This window comes from Ambystoma mexicanum, chromosome 1q (genome assembly GCF_040938575.1).
Source record: "Ambystoma mexicanum isolate Mex_15411 chromosome 1q, UKY_AmexF1_1, whole genome shotgun sequence".
NCBI lineage: Eukaryota > Metazoa > Chordata > Amphibia > Caudata > Ambystomatidae > Ambystoma > Ambystoma mexicanum.
The window spans coordinates 13,377,061-13,400,946 of record NC_090922.1 but is presented as its reverse complement, the minus strand read 5'-3'; the positions used below and the strand labels follow the sequence as shown (position 1 = coordinate 13,400,946).

Genomic DNA, 23,886 nt, shown 5'->3' with positions numbered 1-23,886 from the left:
TTAAGTGGGATAAGAACTATCGAGGGGGGCTCTATCGTGCTGTGGTGGCTAAAAAGAGACCCAATCGAGTTTGCATACGTGCAATGAAAGGGAGTACATTTTACTTTAAAATATCTTTTAAATATGTTAATTGTGCTTAAAATTATTGACCAAAATAAATACATAAAATAGAACTTCCAATCAAAAGAGGTCACTGCACCAAATAATCCCATAGATTCATTATAAGAAATCGTGATACTTATGTTCTAATTAACATCGTTTTAATAAGACTAATTGAATATGTGATGATATGATATGGCATTTATAACGCGCCTATACACAAGTGTTTCAAGTTGCAATAATCAAGCCGGTTTACAAACAACCCAATTCAAATTGTTTTCAATCGACGTTGTAATTATAAACATGACTGATAATGACCTCTACGGGCAAAGAGAGGTAATGTCACTCAGATTTACATGACTGCAAAAAAGAGATGTTCGGGAAAGTCAATTCTGAGAGGCCTGCAGAGTCCGGGCAATATTTGGAGACGGTTGGGGCTGAGCCCTGGCTAGTCCCAGTGCACTTAAAGCCCTCTGTGCACTCCTATTGACGCAGACATATGTAAACTACATTCACATGGAGTGGCTGCTTTTGAAACTTACCAGAATTTTCTGTATTATAAGAAATAGGCACTTATGAGATCTTAGTGCTACAGCAAACACTGGAGCACTTAGTAAATACATACTGCTCCATAGGTGAGGCTATATACAGGTCATGCGGAAACTCTTCACATCTGGCATGAAGCAAAACTTGACTTCACAAGTTTAAATACCGACATCACCGAAAAAGCCCTTGATCCTTCCTAGGTCAATGAATAGATCATGTAGCCATCTATGAAAACGTGATAATAGTCAGTAAACAGCAAACTGTTTTGTAAATGTTGGCTTCAATTATTTTGGCTTGGCGCAAATCTTTATATAAAGATCGATGATAAATATGGGGCGCAACAAACTGCTGCGTTCCTCATTATGAAAGTAGCTCAACATGCGTCAATTGGGTTTACTTAATTTTTTGAACAAGTGCAAACTTCGTATATAAATTGTATGTACTAGGATAGAGAGGAAAGCTTCAACAAGAAACTCTGTACATAAGCCTGTATGGCCGAGTGGACAATGCCATGCATTGGTGGATGCGATTTTGCAATAGATGCAATTCTCAGATGTTGTAGGGAGGCAATGCAGCGGTAACAGGTGACAGCACTGACATACCGTTATAAATGTACATATTACACGATTTAAGGTACATACACCTTTTGGCCCTCAGCATTTTGATACTTCAAATCTTCCTTGTCATTCTGATGCACGTTTAATCAAATTGTACTCTAATCCATTCAGGCTAAATATCTTACATGGATCTACATCTGACTAATGTGTACAAGGTGCATTCACAGAACGACAACCCATAAAGACATACCATTGACAAAGAGAGAAACTTCCTTCTCGCCGACACCAATTCTCGGAACGATAGCCTTGCAGATGTACTGTCCTGCATCATTCTGGTTAACAGACTTGAGGTGAAGCTGGTTACTATTGCTTAGAACCTGCAAACAGACACAAAACATGACATTTGGAAATACAGCCAGGGTAGTCAAAACCACAGATCTGTTTATTTAAAGATAGTTTGAGGGGCAACCTGATATTGTATCTCATTCTGCTGGTTTTCGATATAATCAATACTCATCAAGTCTTTCAAAGGTTTTCAATTTTTATTTTTCCCATGGATAGGATCAAATTAAAGCACTGAAACGGGAATCTCCTTCACCCCATTTCCTAGCTACATGCACATAAACATATCAGGGATAGCTTAGAAGGAAGTGTAAGTTCCCCCCATACTGCTCTGACAAAATGCTTCACTTCCTATTTGAAGGAAGAAGGCTTAGTCATTCAGATTCCATTCTCAATAACTTCTGAGCAGGTAAGTCTTCCAGTAGAAATGTGATAAATCGTGCAAAATAATTGTGATGTTGCCTTTGCGCTTGTGGATGGACACCTTATCTGTAAATGGATGGAAATCAGCAAACACATTTCACACACTTCACCATACAACTTGGAAGATAGTAATGAGCTTTAGTCTCCAACCATGACCTGCATCATAAATACCATAGTGCCACACAAGTCAATCAATAATACAAGTATGAAGAGGACGGCAGTCCAACATGAGATTGCACTTAAGGATTCCACATGCCACAAAAAGCACAATACATTACCATGTTGGATCCTTTTTTAGTCCACGTTAGGGTGAGGGGAGGGTTTCCTGCCCAGACACATGTCAGTGTGACATCAGAACCAATGTCCGTAGTTGTGGGCTTTGGGTCCACCACAATGTGAGGGGCAACTGCAGGTGGAAAAGTAAACCATGATCAAGCCATGAGCTATGAGAATCCATTACCAACAGCAGAATACATGTAAGCCTAACAGCTGAATGGGATGACAAAGATATTGCATAGTAGATTGCCCCTTCCAGGACTATCGCTTACAGAATGCTAAACATGCAATTTGCATTAAACAATACACCATTGTAAGTCATTTTTACATGATCCAGAATGCTTTCAAGGTTTCAAGGAGTTGATGAGAAGGTTTATACCGGACAATTTTTAGGGTCTCTGAGCGTATATTTGTATGCTTTCCATAAGTACAAGGTTTAGCTTTAAATAATTCAGTACATATATGTAAGCAGGATCCAAGCAGGAAGAGAAAGAAGGCAACAGATTTGGGTTAATAATAAACACGTCACAACACTTCTCCAAGCAGACTCCCTCACGTATAATTAAGTGCAAGATTAGAGTGCAATGGAGAGGAACAAGACAAAGTTAAATGGGAGTTCCTATTATTTTCATAATTTCTTTTGCATTCACACAATGCATCACACACAAACATAGAGGCATTTTGTTTTGTTCATCTGCTAATGTTATTAGGTATTTGCAACACCAAAATAACCCTTCCAGATCGTTACTTCCCATAGGGGCATATAAATGGAAACCCTTCCAGTGTATGATATATGATATGATATTTATAACGTGCCTGTACACAAGTGTCTCTAGGCGGAGCAAGACAAGGAGGGGGAAACAAGGGAGGACAAAATAACGATCTTACTAGGCCTTTCAGATCGCACAAGTGCGCGGAATGGGAGGGGAGGGGAGAAGTGCCAGGGGAAGGGAGAAGTGCAAGTAAATCAACAAGTGCAGCCAGTGGGTGGCTCATAAGTGCAGAGAGAAGAGACTGTAGGGTTGCAGGTACAGACACTTAATTGCTGGGGGCAGTGCAAGGGCAACTGGATATGCATGAGCCTGTGCTCAAGTTCAGAGTGTATCCAGGTGACCAGTGCACGGAGCACTCAGGTACATCAGCAGGGCAGAGAAAGGGAGAAGCTGAAGCGAAAAGGAAGGTCATGAGATATATGATATGATATGGTATTTATAACGCGCCTATACACAAGTGTTTCAAGGCGCGACGAGGCAAGGGAGGGGGAACAAAGGGAAGACAGACAACGATCCTACTAGACCAGGTGACATTCAGATCGCCCAAGTGCATGGGAAGGGGAAAGGGAAAAGTGCGGGGGGGGGGGGGGAGAGGAGGGGGAAGTGCAGTACAAGGGATAGCACAAGAAAATAAGATAAATAAAACGGCCAGCAGGTGGCAGTGTATGGTAAGTGTAGAACATAGGTGCTGGTAGGGGGGCTGTAAGGATACAGAAAAACAGTCCCCAGGTGCAGGGGTTGCCAGGGAGGCAGTGCAGGTGGGCAAATGGCGGGCCTGGGTCCAAGATCAGAAGGGAGGCCAGGTATCCAGTGCAGTATCCATCAGTAAAATCAACAGGGGAGAGGGGAAGTGAAATCAGAAGCAAGGAGGAAGGTTTTGAGGTACTTCCGGAACCGGAGATGGTTCTCCTCAAGTTTCAGGGAGGCAGGAAGGCTGTTCCAGAGGGAGGCCCCTGCCGAAGAGAGAGATCTACCACAACTCGTTGCTTGGAGAAGCAACTGACCCTGAGGGAGTTGGAGCAGGAAGAGCAGAGAGGTTGAGAAGGAAGATATTTAGGAAGAGAGAGTTGAAGGTATTTTGGCCCCAGGCCCCAGAAGGCCTGGGGCCTGAGAGGCAGGGAGGCTGTTGCAGAGGGAGGCCCCAGCTGAGGAGAGAGATCTGCCCCCCACTCTCTGCTTGGAGAAGCGTCTGACACTCAGAGTTGCCGGTGGATGGACAAAGAGCTCGAGAACGAAGATGTTTTGAAAGAGAACGTTGGAGGTAGATCATACGTTCAACACACACATCGTTACAAATGGGCCCAAATTGTGTTTTTCTTGAATTTAGCAATATTAACAGCATGAAGACTCATCCAGAACCTGCCACAATGCCTTGACTATCTCAGGATACTGATGAGATTATAGGCCATATAGGATTTCAATGTAGCAATTAAGCGAAAGTTGGCCAGGAAATCCCAACTTCCCTCCCCCAAAGACCCTCCCCACCCCTCCCCTCTCCACTACCACCTACCCTTTGCACACAGGCTATTGTCTTTTGGATTTAAAGACAATTCAACTTACATTTAACTTTTGAACTCATTGCTATAGTACTTACAAAATAATCCACCACACTCTCCTTCAGTAAACAACCTAAAATACTACATCTGGTTCTACTGTAACCTCCATGAGTACACTCGTGTCTTGAGATTTGCGTTGATCGCCTTTTAGAATGCAATGTCCTCTCTTACAACTTACCGGGTTTCCATTCTTTCAATTTACACATTATTTGGCCTTCCCCGATTATAATTGTTTTGTTGACCATGTATTAGTTCAGCTAGATGTCCCTAAAATGTCTACAATCAATCTAAAGCCGTCTAGAGAGATGGGCTCCAAAACTGGGAAGACCTCTACAGTGGGGACCTCTCCAGAAGTATGTGCCAAATTTAGCAACAAGGACGATAGCTCTGGGGCAACACAAATGTCTCAGAAGCAAGAAAGCGCATAGCAAAACAGGTTCTGACACCAGGCTCGCGCTTAGAAACTGGTTCCCGGTATTACACACACTATAAAAGAACAATTATAATTATAACAAGGAATGGAGAAGTTACATATATTTGAGCAGATAGGAGTATACAAATATCACTGTCACAATGACTAAAATTATCTTCCAAAAATGCTTAGGTAAAAGTAACCAACTGAATATGCCAACTTGCTACATAAAGCCTCTGTATTCTTTTATTGTTGAATTACTTAATTGATCACATTTACGCATGAACTGTAATGACATTGTTGGTGTGCTGTTAATGGGTGTTTACTTGGTGTAAATAGGTGATCCTTTGCAAAGCCAGGCACTAGCATTATACTTCTCTTCCTTTAGGTAAATCTCCACCAACAAGCAAAAAAGTATTCATGTCCCTTGAAATTAGACAAATGATTGACACATGATTCACATCCATCATGGTTCATTCTTGGTATACTGTGTCTTTATGTTACTGATCTGATATGTTTGGAATATTTCTTTGTGAAAGATAGTGAGCTAAATACTCTGGGTAAGTCTCTTGTAGCCAGGACTAATGTCTGGCAGAGGGACTCCCAGGACCCCCCTTGTTAATTTGCAAATTCAAGTAACTTTGGGTCTCACCCTAAGTTACTAGGGGACTCGAGACGTGGACCCCTTGCTCACTACTCTTAGAGAGGCACAGCTCCTCCCTACTGATGAGGTCCAACCAGACCGAAACACGTGTCTGGGGATGCTGTTGGTACTCTTGTTCAGAGGAGACTTGCCTAGTATTTCGGTGCTGGACTGCCCCAGGGCAGGACAAAGACTGATATGTTTGGGATATTTCTTCTTTGTGAAAGATAGTGAGCTAAAGACTCTGGGTAAGTCTCTTGTAACCAGGATGAATGTCTGGCAGAGGGACTCCCAGGACCCCCCTTGTTAATTTGATCTGATCTTCCTACATCCTTTGTTTGCTACACTGCTCTTCACATTTCTATATTACACTTGTATTTCTATGTTAAATGTTTAGCCGGATTTCCTTGCCTTTTTAACTTCCGGATGATTTATTTGCTATATTAGGAACGGGTCTTGAATTTTGTGGACAGCAATCGGCTTACATTTGCTCTAATTTTCAGGATTGTGGCAATCCGGATCATATCTCCAACACCCATGTGCTCTTGATCACTCACTGTACTGAGTGCACTTGGCAACCTGAGGACACGGAAGTCAAACAGCGAATATGAGGCTGATTCCATCTCTTGGATAGTGCAGCTAGCCGAAGTCTAACTAATCATTCAGTAGGTACACTCAGCCAGAGCCTGAAAGGTGAATGACTCTCCATTGGCACCACTAGGAAGCAACCCTCGCACTTAATGGGAAGGGAGTGAGAAAAAACAGCAGACACTAGGTTCCCATGTCCATGCATGCAACGTCTGATGCAACCACTCTAGCATAGTGTGTGCTGGATATGACAATGGATAACCTGTGCAGTAATGGTTTTTTCAATGCAGTCCCTATACAGTCCCCTAACAGCAAACTTGACTATATAGGATGCGGATGACACCCAGCTCTCTTTCAGGCTCCCCTCGGCCGCCTCTTCTTCTCTCATTCCAGAGTGTCTGGCCGCAATTTAGGAATGGTGTGCCGTCAATAATCTCTGCCTCAATTTCAGTAAGACTCATCGGAACACCAGCTCCCTCCTTTCCTCTCTCTCTCTCTGGCCTTCCACTCTGGGCCCTCTTCATTCTCCTACCTGTGAGGCTAAGATCCTTGGGGTCATCTTCGACTCCACCCTCTCCTTCTCTCCTCATATCTCTGACGTCTCTAAGAAGGCTAACTACGAGCTGCACCTCCTGAGAGGTATTCTTCCTTTCCTCACTTCCCCCAGAAGCTCACTGTCTCCAGAACTCTGGTCCTCTCTAGGCTGGACTCCTGCAACAGCCTCTTTCTAAATCTTCCTGCCTCTACTCTCCGACCTCTACAATTTATCCAGTACAGGACTGCAAAACTTGTCCTTGGCATCAAGCCCAGGGATTGTATCTCTCCAGCTGCGAAATCTCTTCACTTGCTCAAAGTGGCAGCAAGGATCAAGTTCAAGACCCTCTGCATTGTCCACAAGGCTTTTTGTGGCCTGCGACCGCACTATATCCAGCTCTCTCTTCCTAAACATCTCCCTTCGCGAGCTCTCCGCTCATCCACCTCCAACTCTCTGAGGGTCTGTCGCTTTTCAAAGCAGAGAGTTGGGAGCAGATCTCTATCTTCGGCTGAGGCCTCCTTCTGGAACAGTCTCTCTGCCTCGCTCAAACTCGAACAGAACCCCCTCCGGTTCTGGAAGCAACGCAAGACCTTCCTCTTCACTACCACTTTCTCTCTTCCTCTCCCCTACTGATGTCCCGACTGCTCCACGCACTGGTCACCTAGCTACCCTCTGAACTTGGGCCCAGACTCCTGCATGTCCAGTTGCACTCTGCACTGCCTACCAGCTCCCCCAGCACTGGTGGTCTGTATCTGCAACCCTACAGTCCCCTCTCTCTGCACTAATGAGCAACCAGTTGGCTGCCCTTTTGAGTTACCTGTACTTAGCCAGCCACTGACTACACTTTTTGAGTTACCCGTGCTTCTCCTTCCGGCCTCCCCCCCGGCACTACTCCCCTTCTACTTGGCTGCACTTGCACGATCTGAATCACATGAGACCTAATAAGATTGTTGTTTTGTCCTCCCTCTGTTTCCCCCTCCTTGTGTTGTCGCGCCTAGAAACACTTGTGTACAGGCGTGTTATAAATGCCACATCATATCATATCCGAGCTGCATTGCCATCAAGGGGCATACAACTTTCGTATATGGATGCTCCTCGAGGAAACAGAAGTTCTGGCCTCAATTCCTATTGACTACTTGTTGTAGTGACACAGTGGTATTGCTTTGCTGCCTAAGAATGCGAGGGAGGAGAAAAGGGATGAGGCAGATGAGCCGTGGGGAAATCATTCTAATGCATGCGAGACATCAACGTAAATGCACATGTTTAAACGTGATGGAAACAGTACTGGAAATTGACTCAATTTTTGCAAATTGGCAAAGATTACCTCTCTGGATCCTTTGTCCAGGGAACTGGCAAGCTGATCTATGCCTCTGCTCAAACCAGAACACTCTAGGAACACAATGGGGTGACAGATGATGCAGCCATTTTACCCTTCCATTCAAAACCTTAAGATATATGGTTCATGGCTACAAATATTTTGCTGCTGGGGAGAAGTTTGAGTAAAAACTAATGTGCACCAAGACCACAGTGCATTAGGTACTTAATGATTCAATCACACAGCCCTTTTACCACAGACATATTTGACTAAAATTAAAATGTGTGGCCATTCTTTTGTTCCCAAAAGCCTTTGTTAGGTAAAGCAGCCAAGGAACCTCACTGGTGCATGCCCCAATAGGAGTGCACCAGACTTTGCATCTTGGAATGATAACTGTCTTTGTTGCTTAAACAACACGTCTTTGGCCCCACTCCTCGAAGAAGTACACATGTTCCTTGAAGAAGTACACAGGTTCTATACCCACTCCGGCTATCGCATTAATGAATCCAAGTTGGAGCTATTCCCGCTGACCGACGCTGCTACTGCTGCGGCAGACCTCTATGGGTTCCGCTGGATCCCGTCCGGATTTAAATATCTGGGTATAGCGATCTCCCGAGAACACCATAAAGGAGGCACCACTTGTGTATTTAGGGGTAAGTTAGTTTATTTATAACGGGCCAGCGGAACCCGGTCGGAGCTGCAGCGCCTCCCACCAACCATCCTCGAATCACGCTTCTGAGCCTTCAAAGTTCTAAGAATGGAAGGCTTGGGAGACATTACAACATATCTCCCCCTTTACAACAATGAACAATTAAACATTTTAAAACTGTGGAAAACATGTGATTAACCAAGCAAGAACAATTTTACAAGTGAAAATAAAATGATTTGTGAAAACCAACATCCTGAAAATGTCTCTTAACAAACATAACGTAATAATACCATGTAATTTTCCGAACCCATAGTTATTCACATACAAAACCCTGCATCCACTTTGGTTCTCGTCTCCATCTTTTAGATGATAGATCAGTTTTCTCACTCTCTGTATCTCTTGATCCGCCACTATAACCATTCTCAAGACCAGCATTCCCACTCATTATCTCTTGATAGACCACTGCAATCATTCTCATATTTAGCCAATCTACACATCCACCACCCCTTCCCTCCTTCCACAATCACCACACCGTTCCTCACGGCCGAAATCTTCTTGGGACCAATACATGTACTCTGTACATTTATGTGCGAATCTTGGATTTTGCATAAGGACCCATTTTCCTACACTCCTCTTAAGATCCTTCACACTTTTTCTCTGTCAAATGTTTCTTTTGACACGGCTTGACTCTTTCATATAATCAATTATGCCTATCCTGTTGATCACCACAGAACTTGCTAATCCTAACCATCCCAGACACAATCTAGTACCAGGTTCTCTCCCTTTTAAGGACACAAACAGTGATATCCTAGTCACTGAATGAGGTGTAGTGAGAAAGTTCCACATCATGTGATTTAGAACTTCTCTCCACAATAAACCTGAACGAAATGCCAACTGGATACCACCTTTGATAAATCGGTTTGCCCTTTCTACCAAGCCATTGGCCCTTGGATGGTATAACACTGTGCGTGTATGTTTTATAGCATTACTATCTAGAAACGTCTTCCTAAACTCAGAGCAAAATTGAACACCATTATCCAAGACTATCTCTGAGGGAAAACCCTCTCAAGAATTTTGTTTCAAAGAATGCCACTAAGTCCCTTGCTGTCACCTCTTTGACAGCACTCCACTCCACCCATTCAGTGTGGTAATCCACTAATACAAACAAAAACTTTAACCCCTGACCCAAAACAATAATTGGACCCATTATGTCAATCGCCACTTTCTCCCAGGGTTGATCCGGAACGAAATTGGGAATAAGGGGTGTTTCACGCATAATCTTGTTTTTGTCACTCAAACAACATGGTCCACAATTTCTGACATAACTCTCTGCTGCTTTGTACATACCTGGCCACCAAAAACTATGCCTTAACTTCCTCTTGGTGGCACTCTCTCCTAGATGTCCCTAATGAGCTATCTCTACCAATAGATTTCTAATCCTCACAGGAGGTACAATGCATACACCTCTTCTCAGTCTTTCATCAATGATACTCATCTCATCCTGGATTTCCCACCAAACTTCAAACCTCTTTTCTAGTACTTCTTTGCTTGGCCAACCTGATACTGTCCATTCTCTGATAACTTTCCTCTCCTCGTCTAAATTCTCACACCTCTCCCACTCCATTCGTTCCACACATCTCAAATTCACTTCTGCAACAATGTTTTCTTCTTTCTCTTCACTGTACACCTTCTCCCCTTCCTCAACCACTGGCATCCTAGATAGATAATCTGCCACAACATTGCACTTTCCCGATAAATAACTTACTTTGAAGTCATAACCTTGTAGGCCTAGACACCATCGACTAATCCTTGGTGAACCGGCTGCCCAGTTACCGCACTCAAACATCTGAACCACAAGAAAAACTTGAAATGACATATTGGCCAGTATACCGCCCATGCCTCTCTTTCGAGTAATTTTCCTCAGCTCCCATCAGTGTTCTAGATGCAAATGCAATTACTCTTTCTTCTCATCATACTGTGTAAGCGTAGCTCCTAACCCCAAAATACTTGCATCCACAGTTAGCACACATTTGTCTCCTGGTTAAGATTTTCCAATTGAAGGTGCTTTCACAATGTCCTCTTTTATTTACCAAATTGCTTCTTCACAGTCCTTTGACCACTCAAATTTAGTTCCTTTTATGAGAAAAGACCTTAACGGTGTGGAAATAACTGCTAAGTCTTTCACAAAATTGTGATAGTATTCGGCTAAGCCCAGAAATGCCTTCAACTGATCCTTACCCAGCGGATTGAGTGCTTTATCAATGGCATCCACTAAACTCAGTTTTGGGCTGATGCCATTCCCTGACACAGTATGACCTAGGTACTCCACACTGTCCACCGCAATCTTCCATTTTTCTCTTTGCACTGTTAAACCTGCTTCCTCCAACTTAATCAGGACTACTCTTAACAGTTCCTCATGTCTCTCAGGTGACTCAGCATAAATCAAGATGTCATCTTGAAATAGAATTATGTTTGGTACCCCTTCTAAAACTTTCTCCATCACCCTTTGAAATGCCTGATGATATGCCGACGATAGGTCTATAACTGAAAACAGTTTTGCATTGCTTAGGGTTGATAATGCTTCCGAGATGACAGGTAGTGGATGACGATACAGCCAAATGCTCTTATTGAGCTCTCTTAGATCCACACAGAGGGCCTCATCACGAGTTGGGCGGTAATTCCGGTGGTATTACCGCTGGCGCTATTAGCCCTACCGCCAACCCCCCCCCGGCGCTATTAGCGCCGTATCACGGGTTTGGCGGAACGGTTAGTGCCCATTCCCCATTGGGCCCATTCGGGAATTCCTCATTCCCCATTGGCCCCAATGGGGAAAATTCACACCAATACCGCCGGCGGATTTCCTGCCGGCGGTAATAGCGCCGAAAATCGGCAATTGTGTGGCGGATTTCCCTCCAGCTCAGAGCTGGGGGGAAATCCGCCAAGGCCATGCTCTGGTGGACCCTTAAATGCGGCGGTAATTGTGCTACTGCCCCATTTAACGGTTACCGCCAGACTCATGATGAGGCCCAGAGTCTAATGTTGCCATTTGGTTTCGCCACAATTACTACCGGAGACAACCACTCTCCGCTTTCAATCTTTTTGATTATCCCTTGTAGAAGTAGCGTCTCCTTTCAGTTTACTCCTCAGTTGTTGTGGAACTGTTCTCACCTTGTGTACTTTTGGCACAGCATTCTCCTTTAATTTGATACAGTGTTCAAAACCTTTTAATTTGCCTAAATCTTCTGTGAAAACCTCTGGAAATTCCTTTTCCCACTTGATACCAACTTCTGCTATAGTGATCAGTATCGGTGTGTTTGCTTGAATTCGAATACCCAGATTTTTCTGTTCATTCCAGCCCAACTGCGATGAACATTCTTTAGTTACATAGACATCCGCCACACAGATCCTTCCTTTATACTTGATTGCTGCCGAGAATTTACCCAAGATATCAATCTTCACATTACCATAAGCATATGATTCTATGTCATGTTTCAACAAATCTTCAATCTTTCCTTTATACACATTCTTCATAAGTCTGCTGAGACATTATTGTCCAAGACGAGCAACTGTCCACTTTCATGGTTACTACCTTGATGTTTATTATGAAGAGATCCCTGGGTCATCTTTCTATTCTTGATTAATCATTTACTTCCAAAACATGTTTGGTTTGGGCCATTGACTGATTCATTTGGCTTACTTCCTGCTCTGGTTGTCTTCCACCCGTTTCAATCTTTGCTCCACTGAAGATGACTTGAGACATACTCTTGCAAAATGTCCTCTCCTTTTGCACTTGATGCAGTTCACATTTCTAGCCGGACAGAATATGTTGGACCACAGGTGTCGCTTGCAACCACATTTGTAGCATTTAATCTCCTACACTTCATTAGGGCTTCTGCTTTGTTTCAATGCTGCAATTTAATTTTCTTGTTTCTCGTTTTTCATGCTTCTCATGTATTTGGACGTTTGCTCCATTCCTCTAGCAATTTCTGCCTGTTCTAGTTGTACATCCTTTGATAGCAGTTTTTCTTGCACTCTAGTGCTGTTAGTACAACACACTAATTGGTCCCTTATCAGTGAATTTGTCAAAACTAAAAAATCACATGTATGACTTAATGTTCTCAGGGCTGCTACAAAACATTCAACTGGGAATCTCGTGTTCTTTCAAAAAACGTATGCCGTTCAAAGGTGATATTCTTTTTCAGTTCAAAGTGATTTTGTAACTTCCTTTCTGCAATGTTGTACTCATCAGCATCACCTTGACCCGATTCCTCTGGTTCTGGGAGGCCATCACATATGCTTCATCCTTCTGCAACTAAATTATGTATAAGAATGTCTTGCTTTCTTGCAGCTGCAAATGTATCCCCTCCAATTGCAAACAAATATGTGTCAAAAAGTTTCTTCGACCTGATTGCAGGCGTGCCTGGTTCGGCCAAGAAAGGTGGAGGCGATGCCATACTTGCAGCTGCCATGTTTGTATTGTTTCGAAATGTTCTATATTTGCTATCTCACTTTGTAATGTTTGGGCTGCCACTTACAATCTGTAACTAAAGGGTTTCTGTTATATCACCCCCAAAGACATCCAAGTTCTTTAATATGCGAGGGTTTCTCCTTTGACTGTGTTTGCTGACACTGTGTCCTTTAATTTTGCCGTATATTTGTTTTAAAATTACATTTACAGGCTTGTTTGCTGTGCCTGTAGCTACATCATATACTTGTTATTGGGTTTCCATGGTAACCCTTAGCTTTGGTGCAACGCTGATCCATGCTTGCGGCTACTTTCCTCTAACCCGTAGGCGTATCAATGTTACTCCGTTGTTAGGGGCTTGGTTTTTCCGCTCCCTTGGCTCTCGGCTCCTTCCCTGCACCTCTCACCTCACCTCTCAGCAGGCGCCTTCTCAATTAAACGTGTGCCGCCTGGCTTGACATGCTTGGTGCTGTCCGCTGTGGCTGCGCGGCCGCCCTCCAGGTCATACAAAGTGGACCGGAGCTCCCCAAAGACCTGCTGCACCCTCCTCATCGTCACTGAAGGAGGCACCACTCGTGTGTTTAGGGGTAAGTTAGTTTATTTATAACAGGCCTGCGGGACCCGGTCGGAGCTGCAGCGCCTCCCACCAACCATCCTCGAATCGCTCTCCCAAACCTCCCAAGTTCTAAGAATGGAAGGTTCAGGAGACATTACAATACACTGCTCCCTACTTGCTGGCAATCACAAGAAATATTTACAAGACGTTCGTGGACAAGTTGATCTTCTGGTCCAAACTCCCCATCTCTATATATGGCAGACATTCACTATTAAAAATGATTGTGGTCCCTAAACTTTTATACTACTTCACTAACATTCCAACCTGGCCCGGTCGCTCGTTCTTCGATAGGCTGCGATCCCTGGCAGTGAGTTTTGTATGGGGCCCTAAGACCTGTCGGTTGAAATGGGAAGACATGTCCAGGCCCTATGATCAGGGTGGTCTACAAGCCCCAGACTTCGAATTATACTACGAAGGGGCGCAGGCACAATTCACCGGCTACTGGTATCCCGCCCCCCAAATCCGGCCAGTACATACAACCCTTGAAAATACAGTGCCTCACCCACGAGTTTAAACACGATTGTCCTAGTTAATAAACACTCAGATACCTGCACGCTTGACCCAGCCCGCAAAACTGTAAATGCATGGGCCAAAATATACAGGAGGCTCCCTCCTTCATATGATAAAGACATACAAAGGGGATGGGACCCAGAGGGCACGATGACACTACATGACCTATTCCCAGACAGCTCCTTTGTGTCAAATGTGGACTTTGCTGGATAAATGGGCAATAACCAAATAAGATCACTGCAATACATTGGAATGCGAGCTGCGGCCAGGAACTGCTGGCCCACATTTCCAGCTCAGCCCAACGAATGTGAGCTCCTGGGGTAGTGGCAGTTGATGCAAACCCCAGGGGTCTGGTGTCCAAGCTGTGTCGACACAACCCCTAAATGCAAGGGTTAAGTGGGAAACAGATCTCAACAGACCGATGGATGACGCTCAATGGCTGTGCTGGTGCTGCCTAACCAAAGAGTTCTCCCTTAATGCCAGATATAGGCTCATACAGTTTAAGTTGTTAAACCGCCTACATTACACCCCTGCACTTATCGTCAGGTTTACTCCTACGGCTACCGCCGAATGTGTCAAATGCAGCGCTGACATTGCCGACGCCTATTACATGTACTGGGGTTGCCCCCTGGTAATGCAGTTCTGGCAAATGGTCACCAATAGCCTTCACAAGATCATTGAGATCCCCCTACACTTTTACCCCACAAATATCTGGGATGTTTGATTGCTAAAAAAATGCATACTTACCCACTAGAAATCTAAGGTCCCCACAGACAAAGACATCAAATTGTGGTTCAAAGAATTGACATACGCACATGAGAGAGAGAGAGGAGTGTTACGTGTCCCTGGTGGCACTCAGCTGTAGACCTAAAGACATTTGGAAACCATTTCGGGAATATCTGCAAAAACAGAGCTCAGACCTCTAAAAGGTATACGACGGAAAGCCTGTTAATCTCAAGATTGACCTCACTTGGGTTGTCTATATGCTTATTACTATGCTTAAGATTTATTGTTATACACTGTACAGTATACGTGTCGCTGGTGATGTATGTCGTGCACAGTACTAAATAAAGTTTTTTTTAAAATGTTTAAAAAATCCAACACGTCTTGAGAAACCCACATGACAACAATGCAACGTAGCATCGAACAGAAAACTAATGCATATGGTTATTATAGGTTTTGAAAATGTGCTTTTCTCATCAAGACAAATGCAACGTTCTTATAACTGCCATCTATACTGGAAGTGATCAATAAAACACATTTAAAAAAAGAATATACAATGTTTGTTAAATAATTATTTTTACTTTGGCTTTTTTGCAGAAGACACCGTTTTTTTCCTCAAAATGTCTTTCCATTGTGGAAAGTGTTGGGCACAGATGAAAACCAATGATGACTTTCTTGTGTGAGAACGAGAGCAAATGTTTATTTTTCATGCTGGCCTACTGATTGGGTAGCAGTGCTGATGAACCCACAAAGTCACTAGGAAGAACGAAGATGATGTAAGCTCTGCGCTGAGGTAGACACTTGTTATTTAAAGCTTGTAGAATATGACAATCTGAAAGCAGTTGTGTTTTGTAATTACATTCCTTGCAGATGCTTATCAATACCACACACATTTCACTCTGATTAGGCCTAGTCGCATGGTTTAACAATATAGCATGAGACGGGGGAGTGCTGTGGATTGCCCCAAAAAAGTCTGTGGTTTGACAGGTAGCAACTGCGTAGAAGCTTCCAGGGTAATATGCATTAGAAAGGAACATGCTCTACTTATCTATACAGATGATGTGTTTCCAAGATTGTTTTCACCATCAGGTAACTGTGCATTCATATTGCACTGTAAAATATCAATTCGAGAAAAGGTGAGCGCATTGTCACTGGATAGGGTACACTAGTTTGTGGGAATCTGTTAGCAAATTAATTGCTCTGCTCAATCTATCACTTACATGCCATTACTCTCACCCTAGCCCTACCCTATCAGAAAGGCCACTGCGCCAAATCCGCAGATGGTACAATCCTATAGTACGTTTTTTCAATTCCAGCTATGGAGCCTTAGTAAGTAAAATATACATCTAGCCTTGCTCTACTCCCTCCAGCGTCCACAAATTAGGAGATGAATCTCCAGAGTTGTTTTTTAAGGGGTATTAACTATGAATATAAGCACTACCCCATAGGCTTCTGACCTCATTGCCTATTGACTGCCTTTGAATGGCATCAACCAGGGAATCTCCCTTCTGACAGAAATGACTGATGGCGCCTTAGAGCTTTGTTTTTTATGGTCAAGTTTAGTTCTCCCACAAAACCCATGTATGATTAGGAATGGTCTGAGGAGGCAGAGGAAGACCAGTACTGCAGAGGGCACTTGCAGACAATTTCAATGAACATCGTCTGACCTTTCAAAGACCTCCCTACCCCGGAAGCAATATCTGAGGCTATGCAACCTATGCAAGCATAAGTATGGTGGGTCACCTATGCAGCAAGTGACCTGAGAAGGGCAGTCACATGATGAAAAAAGTACAGGCTGTACAACAGGAACACAGTGCTGACGAGCAAAGGGTAACTGCACATTCCTTTAAAAGACCCAAGTCTTCAGTCTTCATAGACACATTAAGACAAGGGTCAATGAAGCACTTACAAAAATAAAAGAGGTATTCCTCTAAAAAAGAGATCAAGCTTCAGGCCCACCACCCTTTGGCCAGATTAAATAACAGACAGACCCGAGCCAACATCCGAGTCGGACGAGCAGACACCTATGTAGAAGGATCACCACTAGGGCAGGTACCTGCTCAGAATCTGTGCCCTTTGAAGGAGTCCGATCGACCATTATTCACCATTAGGTCACCATTGAAGAGATAATTGCACATAACGCTGCATGTTTGGCCAATCATTTTCAATTTCAGTAATTTTAAGCAAGATAATTCAGTTGTATACATTAAAGAATCATGATATATTTAATAAGCCAAATAAATAATTTGGCTAGAATACAATTAACCAGATCCTGAAACATTTAGGGTGATTGTGTAAATATTTTATCAATCAATATATGAATAAACAATGTTCATACTCATATGAGTCTTGGAGTGACTGCGCTTGTCCCGGAAGCTGGGGTCTTTGCTGAATGCAAGCAGGTATATACTGCTTGTCCAAAGTACAAGTCTGCACTACAAGTGGACCTTTCAGCCACTTCCTGAAGCAGACATCTTCCCCACAGAAAAGGCAGATTGAGGGGAATTATATATATCCGACAATAATAAAACAGTAGTGCTTGTCGTAAACACCCCATTGCAGAGTGGGGAGACTAAAGCTCCACAGCATAGACTCATGGGGGGTAATTAATAGAATTTAGCGCACAAGCGGCGCACAGGCTGGCGCACAGTGTGCGCATGCGAATCTCTGCGCCAGCTGCGTGCGCTAAAATCCATTTCCGCGCACAGCGTATTCATGGATTTTAGCTACCAAAACCAGCCATGGCGCACAGTGGCGTAGCGACCCTGCAGCAGTGCCAGTTACGCAACCAAGAATGCCCCTCGCGCAGGGAAAAGCCATCAAAATCCCCAATCCAGCGCAAAGGGCTGCGCTAACCCTGTACCAGCACGGCAAGTGGGGTACGTGTATTACTGGGGTTCGCGGGAAGTTTCACACGCGATTGGCCCTGTGCGAGCGGGGTACGTGTATTACTGGGGTTCGCGTGAAGTTTCACACGCGATTTCAGCAGGGTACGTGTATTTCGGGGGTGCGCGGGAAGTTTCACACGCGATTGGCCTGGGTACGTGTATTTCATGGGTGGGCGGGAAGTTTTACACGCGATTTCAGCAGGGTACGTGTATTTCAGGGGTGCGCGGGAAGTTTTACACGCGATTTACCTGGGTACGTGTATTTCAGGGGTGCGCGGGAAGTTTTACATGCGATTTACCTGTGTATGTGTATTTCAGGGGTGCGCGGGAAGTTTCACACACCATAGGCCTGGGTACGTGTATTTCAGGGGTGCGCGGGAAGTTTCACACGCAATTTCAGCAGGGTACGTGTATTTCAGGTGTGCGCGGGAAGTTTTACGCGTGATTTAACTGAGTATGTGTATTTCAGGGGTGCTCGGGAAGTTTTACAACCGATTGGTCTGGGTACGTGTATTTCAGGGGTGCGCGAGAAGTTTCACACGCGATTTCAGCAGGGTACGTGTATTTCAGGGTTGTGCGGGAAGTTTCACATGCGATTTTGCTGTCAGAGCGGGGAACGCATATTTCGGGGGTGCGCGGGGAGTCCTACACGTGAATTGGCAGTGTGGGTCCTCCCAGGTGTCCCCTCTACCCCGACCACGGCCCTTGCAGGCAGCCCACACCACAGGGGACTACCCTGCACCCCTGGTCATGTCCCCCAGCACCCCCACCCCCCCAGCAATGACAGGCACCTGCCAGCCGGCCACGACACATGTCCCCCAGCACCCCCACCCCCCAGCAGTGAGGGGCACCTGCCAGCAGGCCCCCATTCATGTCCCCCAGCCCCCCCACCCCCCCCAGCATTGACAGGCACCTGCCAGCAGGACCCGACACATGTCCCCCGCACCCCCACCCCCCCAGCATTGACAGGCACCTGCCAGCAGGCCCCGACACATGTCCCCCAGCACCCCCACCCCCCGGCAGTGAGGGGCACCTGCCAGCAGGCCCCCACTCATGTCCCACAGCCCCCCCCACACCCCCAGCATTGACAGACACCTGCAAGCAGGCCCCGACACATGTCCCCCAGCCAACAGGTCATCACAATCTAGATCCCTGGCCCTTCTGTCCACCCAAATCCCACCCCACGCCACCCCAGTCCAAACACCCAACCAAGCTTTACATCCACTCCAAATTTAAATCCCCATTACATGATAGATCACAAATAAGCAGTATGCGCATGAGTACAAGTCTGTCAGACCCACACAATGGCAACACATGACTGAGAAAACCCACATTGTGACATGCATGAAACCAATGAGAGAAGACCACACATTGAAGTAAGAAACAAAAATGTATTCAAGTCAAAATGAAGGAAATGAAATCAAAACACACAATAATGCCAATAATAATCAAAATGCAGCATGTCCCAAACAATGATTAATAAATAAAATGCGAATCCAAATTAATCCAAATGAAAATGTGTCCAAAGTCACCGTCCAAGAAAGCAAATCCAAAGGGAAAGAAAAGCGTAACATCCATTGCTCCATGGTGAAGAAAAAAAAAGATGAAGGAGAAAAATACAAATACAAATAGCAAATCCAGGGTCCATGAGCCCAACGATATAAATGAAACCTACAATGAAACCTACCTAATTACTAACTATATACAAAAATGTGGGGCATAGTCCATGCGCCCCAAATGAAAGAAAAAAGAAATGAAACTTAACACTAATGAACTATATACAATGGCGGCGGGCAAGTCCAATGGCTCACTTGTTGATGTCATGGGCCAGGGCATCATCGAACTCCTGTTCAATGTCTTGGAGGCGGGCCTGTTCTCTGGCCCCGAGGTCTTGCAAGGATAACGCCATGTCCACCTCCAACTCCCTGCGAATTCCCTCGAGGCACTCAGCCCGCCTCAGCGCCCTGCGCATGGAGTTCTCCGCCCTGACCATTGTGAGCCGTGCCTCCTCCGCCCGCCGCCGCTCTGCACCCATCTGCTGGCCCAACCGCTGCCACATGGAAGACACTCCCATTTCAGGGTCCTCCTGCCCTCCGGCCGATGCCTGCCCCTCTGATGTAGATGGCCCCGAGCCATGATGCCTCCCACGTTGAGCCTGCCGCTGCCTCCGACGTAACTGCCTCTGCCAGCACGACAGCATCCAGGCTGATGGAATCCACTGACGCCGTCGTGCACGTGCCCTGCCCGATGATGCCGGCACATCCTCCATCTGCTGGGGTCCAGTTGCTGTGGTGTCCACCCCTGCTGGACCTCTGACTCCCGACTGTGGCAGGGATGGGATCCCCACTGAGCTGGCTGGGTTGGTCAGGGCAGGTCGACAGGGGGCCCTAGTGGCATCTGGGCCGGAAGGCGGCATGGAGAACGACTGGCGCATAGTCTCCACAGAGGAGGAGAGGGCCGCCAGAGTGGCCGACACATGTACAAAACCCCCGACCATGGACACTCCCAACTGGGCCACGTTGGCACGCTGCTCTTCGTGATTACGTGCGCAACGTGACACCAATTAGGACCTTCTCCATACGGCCAGGGTTCCTCTCGTCCGCAGGTAGAGGAGTGTCAGATGACATGGACATCCCCCCTACCTGCGGACGGGCCTGGGATGGGGCATCCCTGCTGGTGCATGGTGGTGCAGTCACAGTGTCAGGAACAGTGATATGCACAGGCCCCTCCACGGCGACCTGTGATGCTTCCTGCCCCTGGACTGCACCACTTGCACCAGTGGTACCACCCCCACCAGGCCCCATGTGCGGCTCAGTAGCGGCCTTCTCCTCCTCTGTGGAAACCACCAACCTGGATGGCTCCACACCGTCTTCCGCCGTTGCAAGCCCCTGTGGGGGCTCACCCACCCCTTCCGCTACAGCCGTAGTGGAAAACGCAGCACCAGTCCCCTCACTCCCGGACGATGGCAAATTCTGGGAGGGTGACTGGGCCTTGCGTCCCCGGCCGGTGGGGGCATCTCCGCCGCTTTGCTCCACAGCGCCGTCTCCGCCCTCTTCATCACTTGCCGCTGTGTAGAGGGAGACATAGAACACAAGCATCAGGGTACTGTACAATGGTCCCCTAGACAGGAAGCAATAGCAGATGAGTGGCAGTCAAACATCACTTCCATCATGTCCCTCCACAACACATGGGTCAGTGCAGGCAAAACACATGCAGTAACAGGCATGGCGCATGCAATGAACATTAGCATACATGTCCAAGGGACTCTTGAAACATACAATGCTGGTTTGAAACTCACATGCACACACTTCACCGTAGTTTCATCCATCTGGCCTTGTACACCCCAGACACAGTGGATACAAGGATGAGTAGGCTGCATCAGTGAATCTGAACATTGTCACAGACATGTGTCATGCATCCATGGCATTTACAAGTCACAGACAGGCAAGTCAGAGACACAGACATGGACAATATACATGTCCATGACCGCAGCACCCATCTCTCACGCCACATCCATGTCCAATAACAGAGACAGGCATGCATTAATGTGTGCATTCCGCATGCTGCTCCGCATGTTGCATTGTAACACATGCACCTACCATGTGGTTCACACATTACTGGTCTCACATGCATGGCCATGATGTCCCTGCACACACACATACGTACATGGCCTATGTCAGACATACAGGAAAGTATCAGACAACCAGCACCCTGCAACATGCCCTGTCTCACACAGCAATGCTTGGCCACTTACCGCTCAACTCCAGACGGATCTGCCTCTGAAGGATCTGGGCGTGGAGCGCTGGGGCTACGCGTTCCAGGACCCTCATCTGGATGGTACTCATGCTGCCCCGGCCCCCCTCCAAGAGGCTCCGGGCCTTTACGAGGGTCCTGGACCTCAAGTCCTCCCAGCGCTTCTTGACTTGCTTGATGTTGCGGGTTGCCACCCCCTCCGCGTTGATGGCAACCACAAAGTCGTCCCAGATCCTATCCCGTCTTTCCTTGTTGGCGCATGATTTTCCGAAGAGGGCATCATAATGCCCCAGGACATGCTCCACCAGGACACCAACTTCCTTCTGACTGAAGCTGGTGGCCCTCTGCCCCTCTGGCTGGGAGTCGCCAGTGGTCTCAGATGGTGTTTGCCCCGACATGGCGACCCCCGAGGCATGCGTGAGTGGGCAACTGGGTCCTGGGGCTGGGCTGTGGAGCGATGGTATCCCAGTCAGAAGTCTTCTGTTCCAGCAGGGGTGGACACAGCAACTGGACCCCTGCAGATGGCTGATGTGCAGGCACCAAATAGCAGGGCACGTGGGCAGCAGGCAGTCAGGCAGCAGCAGATGGCAGGTGGGAGCATGCTCGGGGCTCTGGGGGGCAGGAAAATGGTCTTCAGGGCAGGAGTGTGGTCTTCCGTGTGTTTTCGCATAGCCAGCTTGATACAGAGTGATTTGGCACGTGAAAAAATTGCACGTCAGCATGTAATTCGAGGAAAGGCCCTTAGCGCGTAAGCGCGTCAGCACACGTACGCGATTTCATTGGACCAAAGGCCCTTGGAGCGTAAGCGCGTCTGTGATGTATCGTGCAGTGGGCGTTGCCCTTTCGTGTGTAAAACTTCCCGTGAACCCCTGGAATACACGTACCCTGGCCAATCGCGTGTGAAACTTCCTGCGCACCCCTGAAATACACGTACCCTGCTGAAATTGCGTGTGAAACTTCCCGCGCATCCCTGAAATACACGTACCCAGGCCAATCGCGTGTGAAATTTCCTGTGCACCCTTGAAATACACGTACCCTGCTGAAATCGGGTGTGAAACTTCACGCGCACCCCTGAAATACACGTACCCAGGCCAATCGCGTGTGATACTTCACACGCACCCCTGAAATACACGTACCCTGCTGAAATCATGTGTGAAACTTCACGCGCACCCCTGAAATACACGTACCCTGCTGAAATCGCGTGTGAAACTTCCCGTGCATCCCTGAAATACACGTACCCAGGCCAATCGCGTGTGAAACTTCATGCACACCCCTGAAATACACGTACCCAGGCCAATCGCGTGTGAAACTGCACGCACACCCCTGAAATACATGTACCCAGGCCAATCGCATGTAAAACTTCCTGCGCACCCCTGAAATACACGTACCCCACTCAGTATATGCGTGCTTTTTATTTGTGCACACTTTTGTAATGCGCAGGGACGCTACCGCCTGCCTCGTGTGGCGGACGTGTTTAGGACTGTGCGTGTCTTTGCCCGTGCGCGGGTTTGCCCTATTCGATTCCATGAATACGTGTAGTTTGCGTGCTTGTGGGCGTTCCGTGTACTTCCCAGCAGTACTTCCCCCGTTACGCCTTCTTTTTCATGCATTATTCCCCATTCCGCGTGTTACGCCCCCTGTTCCGCCTACTTTTGTTGTGTGCGCTTTCGCTGTGCGCTTAGCGCATGCGGTTTGGAGACGTGTGCGCCAGCGTGCGCCATGCACGGATTTGGCACACAACCAGTGGGAAAGTAGCGCAGCGCCTTCCTTGAATCGCACGCATGCGCATGCGCTTGCTTTCTCACGCTTGCGCCTCCTTGCGCCTGCTTGCGCTGGGATTTTTGGCGCACGTTTGTTCCATGAATTGGCCCCATGATGTTTTGCCAGCGTCCTCGACCCAAAGATGCTACAAAATAATGACAAAAAGATAATTTACATTTACCTCTGTATGAATGTTAAGCAATTGATTAATGTCTATTACCATGTCATTTGTGAAAATTTTACAGGGGCGTCTTTCAGTGTACACCATAGTTTTCTAAATACAAATCTCAAATTGGAAATTACAAATGAAGAGAAAACCATTACTGTAATCTACATAATATGATCAAGAAAATGTTATTGGGCATATTTTATTCTTATGTTTTAAAGATCCATTAATTGGAACTCCGCAGAAGGGTACAACATTGTTACAAAGAGTCATTTTTTCGATCAGGTTTT

At 46.3% G+C, this 23,886-nt stretch overlaps 1 protein-coding gene across 3 annotated transcripts in view; it reads right to left on the bottom strand.

The window, feature by feature from the left end:
- The window catches only part of KIRREL1 (kirre like nephrin family adhesion molecule 1), a 2,247,154-nt gene that overhangs the window by 954,761 nt on the left and 1,268,507 nt on the right, over positions 1-23,886 (bottom strand). For all 3 annotated transcript variants that reach the window (XM_069635419.1, XM_069635420.1, XM_069635421.1), the window contains 2 exons: positions 2,246-2,373; positions 1,453-1,579 (listed from right to left, as the gene is read on the bottom strand). In XM_069635419.1, the coding sequence (XP_069491520.1) occupies positions 1,453-1,579; positions 2,246-2,373 (255 nt within the window). The remainder of the gene's footprint in view (positions 1-1,452; positions 1,580-2,245; positions 2,374-23,886) is intronic.